The sequence below is a fragment of the Coregonus lavaretus genome (genome assembly GCF_964263955.1).
Source record: "Coregonus lavaretus genome assembly, chromosome: 26".
Classification (NCBI taxonomy): domain Eukaryota; kingdom Metazoa; phylum Chordata; class Actinopteri; order Salmoniformes; family Salmonidae; genus Coregonus; species Coregonus lavaretus.
The window spans coordinates 35,055,581-35,076,194 of record NC_140013.1 but is presented as its reverse complement, the minus strand read 5'-3'; the positions used below and the strand labels follow the sequence as shown (position 1 = coordinate 35,076,194).

The 20,614-nt window shown below is 46.9% G+C and overlaps 2 protein-coding genes across 2 annotated transcripts in view; one reads left to right on the top strand and one right to left on the bottom strand.

Annotated features, from left to right (window-relative positions):
- The window catches only part of LOC311102000 (roundabout homolog 1-like), a gene marked incomplete at its 3' end in the record, with an annotated part of 517,698 nt that overhangs the window by 302,687 nt on the left and 194,397 nt on the right, over positions 1-20,614 (top strand). The gene's annotated exons all lie outside the window — the stretch shown is intronic.
- On the bottom strand, positions 3,215-12,079 carry LOC311101462 (roundabout homolog 2-like; the record flags this gene model as incomplete). Its single annotated transcript, XM_084142620.1, has 3 exons — positions 3,215-3,351; positions 11,571-11,897; positions 12,034-12,079. 3 exons carry the CDS (start codon positions 12,077-12,079, stop codon positions 3,215-3,217), a joined length of 510 nt encoding a protein of 169 aa, XP_083998746.1.

The following is a 20,614-nucleotide window of genomic DNA, read 5'->3' as shown; positions in this document are numbered from 1 at the left end:
TGGTGTCCTTTAGCAGTGGTTTCTTTGGAGCAATTCGACAATTAAGGCCTGATTCAAGCAGTCACCTCTGAACAGTTGATGTTGAGATGTGTCTATTACTTGAACTCTTTGAAGCATTTATTTGGGCTGCAATTTCTGAGGCTGGTAACTCTAATGAACTTATCCTCTGCAGCAGAGGTAACTCTGGGTCTTCCTTTCCTGTGGTGGTCCTCATGAGAGACAGTTTCATCATAGCACTTGATGGTTTTTGCGACTGCACTTGAAAAAATATTAAAAGTTCTTGAAATGTTCCGGATTGACTAAAAGTAATGATGGACTGTCGTTTCTCTTTGCTTATTTGAGCTGTTATTGCCATAATATGGACTTGGTCTTTCACCAAATAGGGGTATCTTCTGTATACCACCCTTACCTTGTCAGAACACAAATGATTGTCTCAAACGCATTAAGAGGGATACCAATTACACAAATTAAGATTTAAGAAGGCACACCTGTTAATTGAAATGCATTCCAGGTGAATACCTCATGAGGCTGGTTGAGAGAATTCCACGAGTGTGCAAAGCGGTCATCAAGGCAAAGGGTGGCTACTTTGAAGAATCTCAAATATAAAACATATTTTGATTTGTTTAACACTTTTTTGGTTACTACATGATTCCATATGTGTTATTTCATAGTTTTGATGTCTTCACTATTATTCTACAATGTAAAAAATAGTAAAAATAAAGAGAACCCTTGAATGAGTAGGTGTGTCCAAACTTTTGACTGGTACTGTATGTGTGTCTGACAGTCACTGTCTTCAGTAAAGTCCATCCATCAGAGTGCCAGGGTGCAGTCAGTCCTGACCCAAAATAAATCCAGTTGTGACGACTGACCCCTTCAAACCATCATTCCCACACACTCCGTACTGTACGTCTCAGACCAGGGTGTAACTGGAGGAACATGAGGCGTCTGAACCTAAGGCACTTGTGTTGGAATAACACACCATTCCAAACACCAGAGGGTGAATCAATTTCAGCGGCCCTCGATTCAAACCCATATCAGCTACCACCCAAAACCCCCCTCCTTAGTCAACTTAATCACAGCTCTGACACACACACTTACCCCACCAGACATGCCACCAGGGGTCTTTTCACAGTCCCCAAATCCAGAACAAATTCAAGAAAGTGTACAGTATTATATAGAGCCATTATTGCATGGAACTCCGTTCCATCTCATATTGCTCAAATAATCAGTAAACCTGGTTTAAAAAAACAAAAAACAACACCTCACGGCACAAAGCCTCGCCCCTATTTGACCTAGATAGTTTGTGTGTATGTATTGATATGTAGGCTATGTGTGTCTTTAAACATGTTTTATGTAGTTCTGTCCTTGAGCTGTTCTTGTCTATTAATGTTCTGTATTATGTCATGTTTCATGTTTTGTGTGGACCCCAGGAAGAGTAGCTGCTGCTTTTGCAACAGCTAATGGGGATCCTATTAAAACATCAAATACCAAATACCTCTCTCCTCCACCTCCTAACTCAACATGGTGGATTACCGGCACTGGAGGTCCCTCAGGGCTCCACAGAGAGCAGGGTAAGTCACTGCTGGGACACATCCATTGGGATAGGGGGATAGAAGGAAGGGAGCGGTGGTGGGTTAAGTAATTACTATTTGACAGAGATCCACGGTTGGATAGAGAGGGCGAAGGTTCTTCAGGGGTCAGTGGATCCAATCCCAGCTGGACAGAGTGCCAGGTCAGCTTCTGAATGGGACTGCATATTGGGACCTGATTCGGGGTCAACTATTTCCATAAATATTATTATCACTTTCTTGTCCGGCCAACCACTGAAGACAGAAAATGGAGTGGTATCTGAGGTATTTATCTAAACCCCTGTATAAAACACACCTGTGCTGCAAATTACTACTGACAAGCTTCAGTGGTGCGAATAAGACAGGGAATCTATGAGCACTTCATCTATCGGATGGACTGGGTAGGCAGTAGACAAAAGATTCTTCAATAATAATTTCAGTTTGATAAATGAAATCATGGAATTTATTTTGTACAGCTATAATCCTGCAGACTACCTACAACAATCTATCTCCACAAGTCAGCCCACACATCTTCAGGCACTTTACACACAAACAGATGCACACACACACACACACACACACACACACACACACACACACACACACACACAGAAATGGTGAATAGTGCACACAGTGCCCCAAGAAAGCAGAGCCTTTCAACCAGTCTGTGATATAAAGCTGATCAATAGTTCACCTGAAGACGAATTTCAATTATTTACGGCTCACTCTGCATCTCAAATCGCATGATCAGATGAGGGGAGAGAGAGAGAGAAACCAGACAGAGAGAGAGAGAGAGAGAGAGAGGGGGGGGGGGGGGGGGAGAGAGAGAGGGGGGGGGGGGGAGAGGGGGAGAGAGAGAGAGAGAGCAAGCGTAAAACATGCATGCAGAGCAGAATTAGGATGATTCACGCTAATTATCAAAATCTAGAAAATAGCAATTCAATCCTACAACCTTCCATAACAATGCTCTCACCTACGGAGATGTGAACCTGGAGAAAAGTCCCCTCAGCCAGCTGTTATGGGGACTCTGTTCACAAACACAAACAGACTCCACAGAGCCCCTGGAGAGCAACACAATTAGACCCAACCAAATCATAACAAAACAGAAAGATAATTACTTGACACATTGGTAAGAATCAACAAAAAAACATTGCAAACTACAATGCTATTTGGCCCTAAATAGAGAGTACACAGTGGCAGAATACCTGACCACTGTGACTGACCAAATATTAAGGAAAGCTTTGATTATGTGCAGACTCAGTGAACATAGCCTTGCTATTGAGAAAGGCCGCTGTAGGCAGACCTGGCTCTCAAGAGAAGACAGGCTATGTGCACACTGCCCACAAAATGAGATTTAAACTGAGCTGCACTTCCTAACTTCCTGCCAAATGTATGACATATTAGAGACACATATTTCCCTCAGATTACACAGAGAGAGAGAGAGAGCGAGAGAGAGAGAGAGAGAGAGAGAGAGAGAGAGAGAGAGAGAGAGAGAGAGAGCGAGAGAGAGAGGCCAGCGTGAGAGAGGCGGCAGCCTGCATTGTCAGAGTGGACATCAATAACGTGAGGAGAAGACGGGAGGAAGAATAAAAAAGAAAACCACAAAACGCAGAGTGACTTCCTCTTCCAGAGCGCTAATGGCTGGCTCAGCACTCCTCTCCTCTGTCTGACGCCTCTCTCCTCTCTTCTCCTCCGTCTGATGCCTCTCCTCCGCTCGGCTGATGCCCCTGTGGCAGCCATGACAGAGCGCCACACACACCTCCTGTTTTTCCACTCCTCTCCACTGAGGGGGACAGACGCGGAGAAAGAGAGATGGATGTGGGGATGGGAAGAGGTCAGGGGTCAGGGGTCAGTCCCAGCCTGGATCTCATTAAGACTACACTGTCTTTACTGCCTGGGATGTACCTCTTCACCCCTCTCTCTGCCTCTCAATCTTCACCCCTCTGTACCCCTCTGCACCCCTCTCTCTGTCTCTCTCCGCCTCTCTCAATCCTTCACCCCTCTGTATGCCTCTGTACCCCTCTGCACCCCTCTGCACCCCTCTCTCTGTCTATGTCTCTGTCTGCCTCCCACAATCCTTCACCCCTCTGCACCCCTCTGCACCCCTCTCTCTGTCTCTGTCTCTGTCTCTGTCTCTGTCTCTGTCTCTGTCTCTGTCTCTGTCTCTGTCTCTGTCTCTGTCTCTGTCTCTGTCTCTGTCTGCCTCCCACAATCCTTGACCCCTCTGCACCCCTCTCTCTTTCTCTGTCTGCCTCCCTCAATCCTTCACACCTCTGCACCCCTCTGCACCCCTCTGCACCCCTCTGCACCCCTCTTTCTGTCTCTGTCTGCCTCTCTCAGCCTCTCTCATTCCTCCACTCTGTTTCATATATCAGACATGGAGAGGACTGCAGTACTCAGTGGTGTAAAGTACTTAAGTAAAAATACATTAAAGTACTAGTATCTGTACTTTACTTTACTATTTACACTACTGTTCAAAAGTTTGGGGTCACTTAGAAATGTCCTTGTTTTCGAAAGAAAAGCATCTTTTTTGTCCATTAAAATAACATCAACTTGATCAGAAATACAGTGTAGACATTGTTAATGTTGTAAATGGCTATTGTAGCTGGAAACTGGCCAGAAACAAATTACTTTCTTCTGAAACTCGTCAGTCTATTCTTGTTCTGAGAAATTAAGGCTATTCCATGCGAGAAATTACCAAGAAACTGAAGATCTCGTACAACGCTGTGTACTACTCCCTTCACAGAACAGCGCAAACTGGCTCTAACCAGAATAGAAAGAGGAGTGGGAGGCCCCGGTGCACAACTGAGCAAGAGGACAAATACATTAGAGTGTCTAGTTTGAGAAACAGGAGCCTCACAGGTCCTCAACTGGCAGTTTCATTAAATAGAACCCGCAAAACACCAGTCTCAACGTCAACAGTGAAGAGGTGACTCCGGGATGCTGACCTTCTAGGCAGAGTTGCAAAGAAAAAGCCATATCTCAGACTGCCCATCTTAATCTTTTATTTTTATTGCCCAGTCTGAGATATGGCTTTTTCTTTCCAAGCTTTTGAACGGTAGTGTATATTTTGTCAACTTTTACTCTTACTTCACTACATTCATAAATAAAAGTATATACTTTTTACTCCATATATTTTCCCTGACACCCGAAACTACTCGTTACATTTTCAGGAAAATTGTCCAATTCACACACTTATCAAAAGAACATCCCTGCTGATCTCGACTGCCTCTGATCTGGCGGACTCACTGAACACAAATGCTTTATTTGTAAATGGCGTGGAGTGTTGGAGTGTGCCCCTGGCTATCCATAGATTTAAAAAACTAGAAAATTGTGCCTTCTGGTTTGCTTAATATGAGGAAGTTGAAATTATTTTTACTTTTAGTTTTGATACTTAAGTATATTTTAGCGATTACATTTAATTTAGGTACTTAAGTATATTTAAAACCAAATACTTTTAGACTTTTACGTAAGTAGTATTTTACTGGGCGACTTTCACATTTACTTGAGTTATTTTCTATTAAGGTATCTTTACTTTTACTCAAGTATGTCAATTGAATACTTGTTCCACCCCTGGCAGTACTCCAGGTTGACTACATACCCTGTTATTCATACAGTCATCTTCAGAAACACAGCAGAGGATTTCCCTGGTGAAGATGGGATGGGGTGGTCATAGCTGGGACCCTGGGTCCACTGAGGATAGGATGTGTCGTCTCAGGATATATTAGAGTTTGCGTGTGTGTGTGCGTGTGTGTGTGTGTGTGCGTGTGTTTGTGTATGTGTCGTTGGAAGGTCAGTGTGTCGGTTGGGGACTGTAGAGAATCTTATGAATTATCTGAACGTAGAAAGCGCCTCCACGTTTCCTAATTTCTGCTGGCCTTTCCTTTTCCTCACCTAGTTCAGATGGACAGAGGGACAGGACAGGGGACTCCAGTCCTGTGTTATTAAGGCAGATGCTCAGACAGATCGGGAGAAGGCTCCTCATTTGTAGTGGCCATCCAGCAAGCAGATGAGTTGAGATTAGGCAGCAATGTGCATGTCTCTGTTGGGCCAGACTGGCCATGTGGTCTAAATTTAATATCCTGTTGGGTTCCAAAGATCCTCACAAGGACAGTAAAACAAGGAGGGACAATTCACCGGTCCCCAAAAGGAAAAATGCTATTTTAGGTTTAGGAGTTAGGTTTAGGGTTAGGGTTACTGTTAGGGCTAAAATTAAGGTTAGGGTTAGAGGTTAGGATTAGAAGTTAGGGTTAGGTTTAATTTTAGGGTTAGACGTTTGGAGTTAAGGTTAGGGTTAGGGGGCTAGTGGTGCCCACTTGGATAGTAAAACCAACGTGTGTGAGTGTATGAGTGTGTGCGTGCGTGTGTGCGTGCGTGCGTGTGTACCCTGCTGTAGATAACAGCACCTCTTTATGGAGCTGTGCTAACCGCAGCAGTACAGACAGATACAGCGCTGACACATTCAATCTTTTTTATTTTATCAGGCCAAGATATTCCTCAGTGGCTCGCCTGCTCTCTCCACCTCTCTTATCGCATAATAACATTCCACACAGACTGCCCCTGCCTTCTGCCTTGATCCCTCAATCCTTCTATCCTTTATCATTCAGCAGGAGAGAGAGAGAGGAGGGAGCGAGAAGGAGAGCGAGGGAGAGAGAGAAACTAAAGGGAGAGAGGGAGAGAGAGAGAGAGAGGTAGAGAGGGGGAGAGAGGGGGATAGAGAGAGGGAGAGAGAAAAAATAAAGAGATACAGAGGTAGAGAGGGGAGAGGGAGAGAGAGAGGACAAATAATGAGAGAGAGAGGGAGAGAGAGATAGAGAGGGAGGGAGTGAGAGAGGGAGAGATAGAGATAGAGATAGAGATAGAGATAGAGATAGAGATAGAGATAGAGATAGAGATCTGATCTAACGAGGTCCACCACATGCTGTATATACAAGAGTTCCACCTGTAGCATCATTACAATCAACTGTTTTAATTGGTGCCTCTTCCTCCTCTACCCTTCATTAGTGGTCAAGGACTCCAGTCAGAGCAGATGAAACCCTGGGCTACTGGGGATAATAGCAGAGGGCAAGAGTGTGACACACTGGATGGGTGTGTGTGTGTGTGTGTGTGTGTGTGTGTGTGTGTGTGTGTGTGTGTGTGTGTGTGTGTGTGTGTGTGTGTGTGTGTGTGTGTGTGTGTGTGTGTGTGTGTGTGTGTGTGTGTGTGTGTGTGTGTGTGTGTGTGTGTGTGTGTGTATGTAGCAGTGAGTGCAGTCCAGCCTGGCCCCACAACTGGCCTGACCCCAACCTGGTCTGACTCCTCACCTGGTCTGACTCCCTACCTGGTCTGACTCCCCACCTGGTCTGACTCCCCACCTGGCCTGACTCCCCACCTGGCCTGACTCCCTACCTGGCCTGACTCCCTACCTGGCCTGACTCCCCACCTGGCCTGACTCCCTACCTGGCCTGACTCCCTACCTGGCCTGACTCCCCACCTGGCCTGACACCCCACCTGGTCTGACTCGCCACCTGGCCTGACTCCCCACCTGGCCTGACCCTCTCTGTCCCTTCATCAGTTTCTCCTCACGCCGGACACACCACCAACAGCTTGACACACACTGCCCCTCTCCTCTCCACACTCTCTCTCTCTCCAAGCTCTATTTTCCTGCTAATTACCTTGCTGTGGGAGCACCAAATGCTACCTAACGATTCGCTTAATATCAAGGGACCTTTTTAAAAGTCATCCAATCCCATTCCGATCTACATCTATAACAAACCCAAGACATCTGTTTGCTTCCTGCATCATTTGCATTTTTTAAAGGTTCATTGGTCCCTCTCCACTTTCTCTCTTCATATGTCTCTTCTCTTCCTCTCTCCCTGCGGACCATAACCACCTCCAACCACACACACTTACACACACAGCAGAGTGCTTGAGTCATATCAGACACTCAATTAAAAGTACATGTGTGTATCTGGAGCGGTGCCACATACGAGCGTCTCTCCACCTGAAGAGATAGGGGCTAATTAACCTTTTCCTGGGGCTCCTATTGCCCCAGGTGCATCTTGTCACACTTACATATACACACAGATTTCCACCGCAATTGTATTCAGGCGCTGCTCTGACACGAGGTACAGTATGATTTATGAACCTGCTCATTGACCCAGTTTATGTTGAAAAAGAGAGAAAAGTGGAACTGGGAACGCATCCCTCTCTTATCTGCAGTGGTGAGATACATGCAGTGGAGCAGGCCTGGAGTCAGTCTATGAGAGCATGTCAGGCAGAATTAGATTAACAAAAGCAGAGCGCTAAGATACCCTGCAGGCGCCAACTTACTATGGCCTTTTCGCTCTTTCTGCTAATAACCTAAAGTGTAAGACACTGAAAGAAAAGCCATAATGAAATCTGGTGCACCCTTTCAGCCAGTGTACTGCAAAAAGAAAGGCAAGGCCAGTTCATCTATCTATGAGTAGTGCAGCAGTGTGTGTTCATTGGATAAATGTTTAATATAAGGGACGTGTTTGGAGAGCTAAGCTCAGTCAATGTACTGGTCTGGTCTGGTCTGGTCTGGCCAATCTGGCACATATTAATAATGCAGCCAAGGACTCCTTTTTAGAAGCCTATTCCTCTCCTCCCTCTCTTCCTCTCCTCCCTCTTCCCTCTCTTCCTCTCCTCCCTCTTCCCTCTCTTCCTCTCATCCCCTCTTCCCTCTCTTCCTCTCCTCCCTCTCCTCCCTCTTCCCTCTCTTCCCTCTCCTCCCTCTCCTCCCTCTTCCCTCTCTTCCCTCTCTTCCTCTCCTCCCTCTTCCCTCTCTTCCTCTCCTCCCTCTTCCCTCTCTTCCTCTCCTCCCCTCTTCCAATCTCTTCCTCTCTTCCCTCTCTTCCCTCTTCTGCAGCAGTTGAGAGTGGAGATGGTGGTGTTGATTGACTGGAGCCCAGTGTGGTGTCCAGAGCTCAGCAGTGCTCCTTGACCCAGCAGACACTGACTTCAATTTGTTTCAGAGCTGCAATTAAATTATCTCACCAGCGTCCTGCTCAACCACTCATGAGAGAGGTGATAGAGGTGGTGGGGAGGTGGGGGGGGGGGGGGGGGGGGGATATCACAAATAAACAACTGATTTTACATGGATTTAGATTTGAATGTGAACTAAATGTGTGCTAATGCGATTGGCAGCAGAAGCAGAGTAGGGATGGAAGGTGCTGATAACCCTAATCACTGCTGTAAGCCCCTGCAATTGGATTTCGTAGACCCCCAAATCACCTCTCAGCCCCCTCCTCCTCCTATAAGATCTGGCTCTAGTTAGCACCCAGAGAATGGAGAAAGCCTGGACCACATCATTGTCATTTTCCATCAGATCAATGTTCCTATTCTGTCCTCTCTCTGGCCTTTCTTTATCCTGTCTTCTGCTGAACCTATAACCCCTGACCCCTCACCTCTGAGCCACTAAAGCATTCAACACCTCATTTAAACCCTCCTTGGCTGCCCAAGCCTGGGGGGGGGGGGGGGAGAAAGCGAGAGAGAGAGAGAGAGAGAGAGAGAGCATAGCCTTGCTATTGAGAGAGGCCGCCATAGGCAGACCTGGTTCTCAAGAGAAGACAGGCTATGTGCACACTGCCCACAAAATGAGGTGGAAACTAAGCTGCGCTTCTATAACCTCCTGCCAAATGTATGACCATGTTAGAGACACATATTCACATCAGATTACACAGACCCACAAAGATTTTGAAAACAAATCCAATTTTGGTAAACTCCCATATCTGTTTAGTGAAATACCACAGTGTGCAATCACAGTAGCAATATTTGTGACCTGTTGCCACAAGAAAAGGGCAACCATTGTAAATACAACCCATATTTATGTTTATTTATTTTCCCTTTTGTACTTTAACTATTTGCACATAATATGACATTTGAAATGTCTTTATGCTTTTGGAACTTTTGTGAGTGTAATGTTTACTGGTAATTTGTATTGTTTATTTCACTTTTGTTTATTATCTACTTCACTTGCTTTGGTAATTTGGTAATCCCATACCAATAAAGCCCTTAAATTGAAATTGAATTGAATTGAGAGAGAGAAGGGGGGGGGGGGGGGGGGGAGAGAGAGAAAGAGAGACAGAGAGAGTGGGAGAGAGAGAGAGTGAGGGAGAGAGAGGGAGAGAGAGACAGAGAGAGAGGGAGAGAGAGAGAGTGAGGGCGAGAGAGGGAGAGAGAGACAGAGAGAGAGGGAGAGAGAGAGAGTGAGGGCGAGAGAGGGAGAGAGAGACAGAGAGAGAGGGAGAGAGAGAGAGTGAGGGCGAGAGAGGGAGAGAGAGAGAGTGAGGGCGAGAGAGAGAGAGAGAGAGAGAGAGAGTGAGTGGGAGAGTCGAAACAGCGAGAGGGAAAAATAAATAATCTGGAGACTTCATACATTTTTCATGAATTTTCATTTTGGCAGGGAGTGGCCTCTTACAGCGATCAATAGCTCAAGCTTCTGTCACACTGTTAGCACCTGCGGGCTTCTGGGAAGCCCGGGGGAGGGGCGGGGACAGGATCAGAGGCAGCCGGATGGCCCCGGCAACAAACCCCCAGCCCATCCACGCGATTCACGCAGTCCATTTCCCTAACACCCCCTCCCACCCCTACAGCTATCACCACTGGTCAACATTATCACCCCAGAAACAATTAGACATGTTGCAGCCCCGAGTTCCCACAGTCCATATTCCTTACACCCACAAAACCCATCATAACTCACCCCAGAATGAAACCATACACCATTGGAACAGTCCACACTGATTTAACTATCCATTTCCATGATGTATCATAATTTCCCCTTTCCAAGATGGATGGCCTCTATTTTCATAACAATGCATAAAAGGTGCTGTGTATTGATCAGCTGGGGGAGCAGACTTCATGAAAGGCTCCTCTCACTTAAGCTGCCGGTCAGTCCAGCCAATTCCCCTACGGCCTCAATAGTGTTTCACTGCTAATGACCTGAAACCTGGCAGCCCGCAGGGTGCAGAACAAACACATAAATATTCCAGAGAGTTAACTGAAGGAACTGTTGGCCCTGTAACCTTCCCCAGAGCCCAGGGGGTATGTGGCCCCTGAGGGCCTATGTGAGACTCTTCAAAGGTAAGCTGATCTTTGGGTCAGGTGCAGCCTGCTTGTCAGTGTCTTCCAGCACAGCAGTGCACAGCACAGCCCTGGAAGCCAGTGTCAAAAGTAAATCAGGAGCTTTCATCTGTGACTGTTGTTCCACCCTCCACCCGCCAACCCACTATCCCTCTGCAATAGCTCTGCCCTGACATCATCCAGCTCCCTGTAGTCTGACAGTTGGACAAGTCCAACTCAAAGGCCTGCCAGGATCTCTCACTAACCCTCATAGACCTCAAACACCATGATCCCTTCCCTCGGCTAGAACGTCTATCCACACAGTTATGTCTACTCACTCAAAATACAACACAATACAGTATAATCATCTCTTCAAAATATATGCCAAAAAACAATGAAAGCACAGATCAAACATTCGCTTGAAAGTAGACCTCACCCGCTCTTAGCTTGGGTTTAATGCACGTTATGACATAGAGGACCTCTCCAGCTCTTTCAGTCATTCAGAAACAGCATCACTTCAAAGCAAGACAGAATAAACACTAGCATGTCATGTAATTACAGAGTCTATTCTATCTATTAAAGGTACTCTGATTTCCCCTTGATTTTTTTTTTTTGAACAAACAGTGCAATTTCCTATAGTTCACAAAGTCTAAAATGGTATTCTTCTGAAATAATGGCATTATTAGTTGTTGGCAGAAAACCACAATGTCCAACAACAACATGATGTTTCATGTCTCGGCCTGTCTTGAGGCTTTAAACGTAAACTCAGTCATCCCTTCTGGAGAGCAAAGAACAAACAACCTCTGAGTCTGCCTTTTCCATCAGTAAGGTTGGTATGGAAAATCATACTACACCAAAAAACATGGAGATCAACATGAACAACCTAAGAGGAGGACTGAGAAACATAACTAAACGTAATGTAGGTAGTTGTTGACTCACATGCTACTTCCAGGGATGCATTGCGGCTGACGGCTTCTCCCATGTAGTTGCGGGCGACGCAGATGTAGGAGCCCTCATCCGGTTTGGAGCGTCGTCCGTGGACGATACGTAGGAAAAAGAGGGAGCCGCTGGGCAGCAGCATGCGGTGAGATCGCGGGTCATCTTTATCCGTTTCTACCCGCTCCCCGTCCTTGTACCACTCCACCGTGGGGCTGGGCCTCCCCTCCGCCTTGCAGTTGAGGGTGGCGGGCTCCCCCTTGGACACGATCAGGTCAGAGGGGTGCTCCACAATCCGGGGTGGGGAGTCCTCCTGGCGCAGACGGGATCCTGGGAAGAGAAGAGGAGAAAGAGAGGAGATGAGGAACAGCACAACATGAACAGTAGATGCTTTTAACCTCTCAATGTTTTCCTCAAACTAGCTTTCTTCATTTTAGCATTCTCAACTCTCTCATTTAAACATCACTTTTAGGCAGGAGTATATTATTGAAGATGGTCTTCTTAGCATCCATTCAATTAGTATAGCTATAGGTGCTTCTCCTTGCTTGTTCTGTCTTTCCATCTTATCAGGTGATAGGAGGACAGGGCTCCAACCACCAGTCCAACCACCAGTCCAACCAACAGTTCAACCACCAGTCCAACCACCAGTCCAACCACCAGTCCAACCACCAATCCAACCACCAGTCCAACCAAACAGCAGTCCAACCACCAGTCCAACCAAAAGTCCAAACATCAGTTCAACCACCAGTTCAACCAGCAGTCCAACCACCAGTTGAACCACAAGTCAAATCAACCAGCAGCCCAACCACCAGTTCAGCCACCAGTCCAACCACCATTTGAACCACAAGTCAAATCAACCACCAGTCCAACCACCAGTTCAACCACCAGTTCAACCAGCAGTCCAAACACCAGTTCAACCAGCAGTCCAACCACCACTCCAAACACCAGTCCAACCACCAGTTGAACCACAAGTCAAATCAACCAGCAGCCCAACCACCAGTTCAGCCACCAGTCCAACCACCATTTGAACCACAAGTCAAATCAACCACCAGTCCAACCACCAGTCCAACCACCAGTTGAACCACAAGTCAAATCAACCAGCAGCCCAACCACCAGTTCAACCACCAGTCCAACCACCAATCAAACCACCAGTTCAACCACCAGTCCAACCAACCAGCAATCCAACAATCAGTTCACCCACCAGTCCAACCATCAGTCCAACCACCAGTTCTTCCCAGTCCAACCACCAATTCAACAACCAGTCCAACCATCAGTCCAACCACCAGTTAATTCCAGTCCAACCACCAATTCAACCACCAGCCCAACCAGCAGTTCACCTCAGTCCAACCACCAGTCTAACCACCAGTCCAACCACCAGTCCAACCATCAGTTCACCCACCAGTCCAACCATCAGTCCAACCACCAGTTCATCCCAGTCCAACCACCAGTTCAACAACCAGTCCAACCACCAGCCCAACCACCAGTTCACCGACCAGTCCAACCACCAGCCATCTGCCCCTCTCTAACATACATTTAAGGCCTCCAGGGTAATTGGACCGAAGGGTGAACAGAGTATGGAGGCGTGGAGACAGCATACATCTGAACCCCAGCTACACACACACACATGCATGCACACACACACACACACACACACACACACACACACACACACACACACACACACAAACACACACACACACACACACAAACACACACACACACAAACACAAATACACACACACACACACACATACATTCACTCAAACGGGAGAGAGCGGGCATTGTGGATACAGCCAGAAACAAAATAATATCAGTCCCCCCACTGTCAGAGGTCTGTCTCTGTGTAATGTAGGCTGGGTCTGGGGCCAGGGCTGAGAATGTTAAAATGCTATTCCTCTGTTATTCAGAACATGGCCTGTTCCTTTATAGTGGAGCTAACACTGGGCCAGACAGGGTCTTTATAGTGGAGCTAACACTGGGCCAGCCAGGGTCTTTATAGTGGAGCTAACACTGGGCCAGACAGGGTCTTTATAGTGGAGCTAACACTGGGCCAGCCAGGGTCTTTATAGTGGAGCTAACACTGGGTCAGACAGGGTCTTTATAGTGGAGCTAACAATGGGCCAGACTGGGTCTTTATAGTGGAGCTAACACTGGGCCAGACAGGGTCTTTATAGTGGAGCTAACACTGGGCCAGACAGGGTCTTTATAGTGGAGCTAACACTGGGCCAGACAGGGTCTTTATAGTGGAGCTAACACTGGGCCAGCCAGGGTCTTTATAGTGGAGCTAACACTGGGCCAGACAGGGTCTTTATAGTGGAGCTAACACTGGGCCAGACAGGGTCTTTATAGTGGAGCTAACTCTGGGCCAGACAGGGTCTTTATAGTGGAGCTAACTCTGGGCCAGACAGGGTCCTTATAGTGGAGCTAACACTGGGCCAGACAGGGTCTTTAAAGTGGAGCTAACAGTGCCAAGTATGTCTCTCTGTGACCAAGTCTTAACCGTGCAGATATGACACCAGAGGCCATATTTACTTCACTGAGGCCCCGCAAAAGCTCCAGAGAAAAGAGTTTGATCCAACACCAAACCGTCACACATGCAGGCCTGGAGCAGTAGGGACAGGGCTTTACTCTGCCAACTATTTAGTTAGTATTGTCCTCTGTCTTCTGAATCCCATCCAATGCCCCCATCAAAAACGATATTCTTGCTGGCAGCAAAATGTTGATCATAAATAGAGTATGTATTGTTGCGAGCCACCTCCCAGTCAATGAAACATATATCGTAATACACCGTAGTTAATAGTCTTGGTGTAGCAAAAAGGATGGCGATTGGCAGTGTGCAGTTTAAGACCGCAGTGCCAGGTGTGTGTGTGTACAAGGCTGTGCCCTTCCCTGGGGCGGTAGTGTAGGTGAGTGGGTGAGGTACTGTATAGAGGAGCAGTGTACCGTCCACACAGCACTTTGTGCTTCCCCGCCTGCCTGCCTGCCTGTGTCAGGGCTTTTTATTTATTTTATTTATTTCACCTTTATTTAACCAGGTAAACCAGTTGAGAACAGGTTCTCATTTACAACTGCGACCTGGCCAAGATAAAGCAAAGCAGTGCAATAAAAACAACACAGAGTTACATATGGGGTAAAAAAACATAAAGTCAAAAATACAACAGAAAATATATATACAGTGTGTGCAAATGTAGCAAGTTATGGAGGTAAGGCAATAAATAGGCTATAGTGCAGAATAATTACAATAGTATTAACACTGGAATGCTAGATGTGCAAGAGATTATGTGCAAATAGAGATACTGGGGTGCAAAAGAGCAAAATAAATAACAATATAGGGATGAGGTAGTTGGGTGGGCTAATTTCAGATGGGCTGTGTACAGGTGCAGTGATCGGTAAGGTGCTCTGACAACTGATGCTTAAAGTTATTGAGGGAGATAAGAGTCTCCAGCTTCAGAGATTTTTGCAATTCGTTCCTAACTGCAGTATGGGACTTAGACATACAGTAGTCACAACAGCTCAGTAGACGTCTAGCTCTTTGTTCAGCTGGGTGGGCACATGTTCTAATCACTGTCCCACCTCGTACCTGTATGCCCTGGGGGAGGGGACACACTGTATCCCAGCCTGGTCCCCTGCTACAAGGACACACTGGGGGAGAAACCTACCAGTCAGCAATACAACACTTCAAAAACCTGAATGTGTGTTCCTCTTAGCAGGGGTCAGGCAGATCAGACAGTGGCGCATTGACCCCAGAACAGGGCCGTTGTCTGTTTCTCTCTCCACCTAATTTGGGCTAATTCCCTCCATTTCCCTGTCATTGATTAGCGATCAGGCCTGGTGTCCAGGGCCTAAGTGGGGCCACAGACAGGGGCTTGTAAGGGAGAGGATGGGGAGGCACAATCAGCTCCTGGGGTCCATCTTCCATTGATCTAATCTCCATGGCTTTGTGTAGCTGCTCAACTATACATCTGTTATTGGTTGTGAAACAAGAAAATCCATGTGGCCAGACATTTGCTTTTTCTATTCAATAATGACACGACTCTCCCCTGCTTCTCTTTCCCTTGCTTTTCCCACCTCTTCCTCCATTTGCAGTGTTAGGGAAGGTAAATGCCACCTCAGACTAGCTCTGCAGCCAGTGTCTCTGACGGTATTGGGGGGTACGGGTTCAGGGTAGTATTGTGGTGCTAAGTGAGTTAATGAATGAAGTACTAATTTAAATGATGACATAGATAAATGGAGGGTTGAGATAAGGACTTGGAGACCCTCTCTCCCCCAGATGGAGTGTCAACAACACATTCATTCCTATCTCATTGGAGCATCTGCTTCCCCCACAATCCACTGGGCCCACAGTAGCTCTACACCCAAACCAACGCCCAGGCGCCATGCCGAAACTGTGGCGACTCGATTCGTTCAGTCTAATTTATTTTAATCTAATTTATTTTCCAATCTACTGCCTTCTAATCACTTAAACCTTAAGTCTCCATCTACTCTCCTGTTTCCTGTGGACATTTACACAGCAGATGCATCCACAACTGTCCTTTCCCTGCCAGGCAAACCAGAGCTGTGTAGATGGAAGGGGAGAGGGGCAAACGTGACTGGTAAGAGTGACCTTTCGGTCTAGAGGAGGATGGCTAGGCTACTATACAGTAGTAAAACTGACGCTACCGCAATGAATCAATCCATGTACATGTAAATGAAACGCTTGATAGGAAAATTGAAAAAGATTTAACACCTGTGATATGATGCTGTATGACACAGCTGAGTAACCCCAGTGAACACACGCACACGCATGCACGCATGCACGCGCACACACACACACACACAACCACACACACACACACACACACACACACACACACACACACACACACACACACACACACACACACACACACACACACACACACACACACACACGCACACAGTGATGTCCCCAGCACCACAGTCCCCTGGCTCCCCTCCTCCCTGTGCAATGCCCCCAGCTAGACCCAAAGACAGAGAGGATCAAAGTGAAAGGCTAATGCATCTTCCCATTAGCAAGACACCAGGCCATACAGCTCACCAGCTGGCCAACTCACAGGAGAGACAGTCAATTTGCTGCTTCCTATTGGTTCCCCTTTCTCACTCCCTTTACGCTAAATGTGCTTTCCGTTGCCCTCTTAATGCGATCATTGGTGCTGTGCAATCAAGTGCTCTCTGAGCTGAGGCGAGTGCACTTCACAGGGTCTCAGGGCACACGTTCCAATCAAATACCTGTTTTTCCCCTGCTCTGCAATAACACCACCATTACTTTTCACCACCACCGTGCCTTGGTGCGCTGGGCCGAGCAGCCTGTCATCCACTCCTCAACTAAAGCACAGACCAAGCAGCAAATAAACAAGACCAGGCAGCAAACAAACAAGACCAGGCAGCAAACAGACAAGACCAGGCAGCAAACAAACAAGACCAGGCAGCAAACAGACAAGACCAGGCAGCAAACAGACAAGACCTGGCAGCAAACAGACAAGACCAGGCAGCAAACAGACAAGACCTGGCAGCAAACAAACAAGACAGGCAGCAAACAGACAAGACCTGGCAGCAAACAAACAAGACCAGGCAGCAAACAAACAAGACCAGGGGAGAGAGATAAAGAAGGGATGTTATGAGGGAGGGGATGACCCATGGCCTCTTAGGTCTTTTTACTACAGGGGCTTGACCAAGATTGGAAACAGTTCTCATACGTTGTTGCTGTGGTCTTTGTCTTTTTCCTGTGGCTCAGATCTAGCAGTGCCTTTCTTCACTATAGATTTGTTAGCAAAACATATATTGACTGCCAAGAAGTCATAAACCGAATCATTAAACCAAATCCCAGAAAACACATTGACACAGACATCTCTGACACACCTCCATTTGTTATAAGGAGTTTTAACATTTTCACTTTGGACCCAGAATGTTATCGCTGTTTGGCCAAAGCCTGACTATAAACACCTCTTTAACATTTACATTTACATTTACATTTTAGTCATTTAGCAGACGCTCTTATCCAGAGCGACTTACAGTTAGTGAGTGCATACATTTTTATTTTTTTATACTGGAATCGAACCCACAACCCTGGCATTGCAAATGCCATGCTCTACCAACTGAGCTACATCCCTGCCGGCCATTCCCTCCCCTACCCTGGACGACACTGGGCCAATTGTGCGCCGCCCCATGGGTCTCCCGGTCGCGGCCGGCTACGACAGAGCCTGGATTCGAACCAGGATCTCTAGTGGCACAGTTAGCACTGCGATGCAGTGCCTTAGACCACTGCGCCACTCGGGAGGACGGCATGTGTGTGAATGCAGCTCTGAATCTCCTTCTCCTCTCTCAATTCCAAGGAAAGCGCAGGCTATATCAGCCACAGGCAGCCGCTGGCACCTTAATTAGGGAGGAAGGGCTCATATGTAGTAATGGCTGGAACGGAATTATTGGAATGGTATCCAACACATCAAACACATGGTTTCCATGTGTTTGATGCCATTCCATTCACTCCCTTCCAGCCATTATTATGAGCCGTCCTCCCCTCAGCAGGCTATAGCAGTAGCATATCTACCCCACACAGTGACCACACAAGAAGCAGGTCTCTTTCTATTCTCTTTAGCACATATTTATTCATGTGTAGACCAGAAGGTTGGGCCTTTGATCATCTTGTTGTAATTATTTTTATTAGCTCCCAGGAGAAATCCCAGCCCACCAACCAAATCAATACCCACACCAGTCTCCTCCAGAGCAGGAAGGAAGGGCTCCCTAAAGAGATATCAGTTATTCTGCCAACAGACAGGAGCCGCGTGCAGATCACAGGTATCCAAGGGCAACCTCGAACCCAAGCGTTCCAGTGTTCCAGTCACTGAAGCTCCATAAAACATCAGATAGAAACCCTGGCCAAGACTACATCAGCTATGGGGTTAGGACTGAAGATGTGAGACACATTTTGAATGAGGCACCCTTTCTGCATGAGATGTTAGCTGAATGTGAATGAATGTAAAATGATATTTTATTTATAAAATATTGATTGTCTAATCTTGGTTGTCTAGTCTGTCCATCTCTCCCTCGTCTCCCTGTACCTCCTTCATGCTCTCTACCTCTCTGTCCCGCCAGTGTCCTGTCCCTGGTGTGTAGGGTACAGGGACATATCTGTCATGTCATCAGAGGGGGATGTGAGTGGGCTGTGGGGGAAACTAGGGGTGGCGATGGGATGATGTTACTGTCCGCCTCACGCCTCCGTGCTGACCTGCCGTGTCACCCTGTACATGGTTAATCTTCTTTAGGGGCGCTTTCAATGGCGTCACACCACACTGGCCCTAACACAGTCACCAAGACACTAGGGCTGTGACGATACCAGTATCGCAATATTTTGTCCATGGCAAAAATGTAAACACAAAGTAGACTAAACTCTTTGGTCCTTTAAAAACCTGCTGTATGTAAAATATTGTGTGCTATATCTTGGAAAATAAATACATGTGACTCTGGATGACATCATAATGATGTTTGTTTCCAACATTAGGGCTGTTAAATCCGCTTCGTGTTTTGTTTCCTTGCCACGATACTAACGAGTATTGTGATACTGGTATCGTCCTGGCCATACCAGACACAGCTCATCTCTAGGAGACACCCATACATAACACAGCAGCTCATCTCAGAGAACACAGCAACCTGTTATCTCCTCTGGAATCTGGCCTATCCCACAGGTTCTAACTAACCAACACCTGCAGACAGGAATGTGACCACATCCTTTCACTGCAGCAGTATAAACAGAGAGAGAGAGAGAGGAGAGAGAGAGAGAGAGAGAGAGAGAGAGAGAGAGAGAGAGGAGAGAGAGAGAGAGAGAGAGAGAGAGAGAGAGAGAGAGAGAGAGAGAGAGAGAGAGAGAGAGAGAGAGAGAGAGAGAGGGAAGAGAGAGAGAAAGAGAGAGAAAGAGAGAGAGATTCCATCTCCATCCACTGCAGCGAAGGCAGGCAGGCAGCAGGCAGGCAGTAAGAGAGGTAGGCAGGCAAGCAGAGACACACGCTGGGCCCTGTTCCACTTGTACTATGCCTGAGCCCCTCTGTTAGATCTATACACTGAAAGCACACACTAGACTGTCATGGTAATTCCAGTAGCTGCCCCGAACCTTCCACCGCAGTAGACATGCTCTCTCTGCCTGTGACAATGATCAGACTGCATTGTACTCTGACTGAGTATTGTGGTCAGCAGTGTCTTATTGACTTTGTATCTGTTCTGTGTATTTGTCCTTTTCCTCCCCTGCAGTTAGAGTATATAAATAGATTCATGTGGGAAAGAGAATATCAGATTCTACAGCAATTGGCTGGGCTGATTCACATGCATTGCATTTCATGTAGCTACTCCTCTCTCTCTCTCTCTCTCTCTCTCTCTCTCTCTCTCTCTCTCTCTCTCTCTCTCTCTCCTCTCTCTCTCTCTCTCTTTCTCTCCTTCTCTCTCTCTCTCTCTCTCTCTCCTCTCTCTCTCTCTCTCTCTCTCTCTCTCTCTCTCTCTTTCTCGCACTCTCTCACCCCCTCTCTCCCTGTTCTGGCTAATTAGTATGAGGAATCTGGCCTTGTTCTCTGCGGGGCTGTCAGGGCGTTGGCGGGGACACTGAACTGTGTGATGCAGATGAAATGATTTCCAATGTGAGGCCCACTCAAGCATGTAGCCCATTACTACTGCCCTCCCAGTGCTGGTCCCTCCCTCTCCTCCTGCAGAGTCTTCAGAGTGACCCTATGCCTGGTCATTTGAATGCATTCCTCTGCTCTGCACGGCCATACATTCACCAGTACACACTTCATACACTCCAATGGTGTTGTGCTGCATTACTGGCTCCCCCTTCTGAAACTGATATTCAGAACACATCCTATCTGGGTTTACTTTGGTCTGAATGTTTATGTCTGTTTATGTATGCATCTTAGAAAATAAATCTGCAGATGTGTGACTATAAGCTGTGAATTTGTGATTTTGCTATGTGTGTGTGTGTGTGTGTGTGTGTGTGTGTGTGTGTGTGTGTGTTTGTAATGTATATGTTGATGTGCTCACCGTGTGTA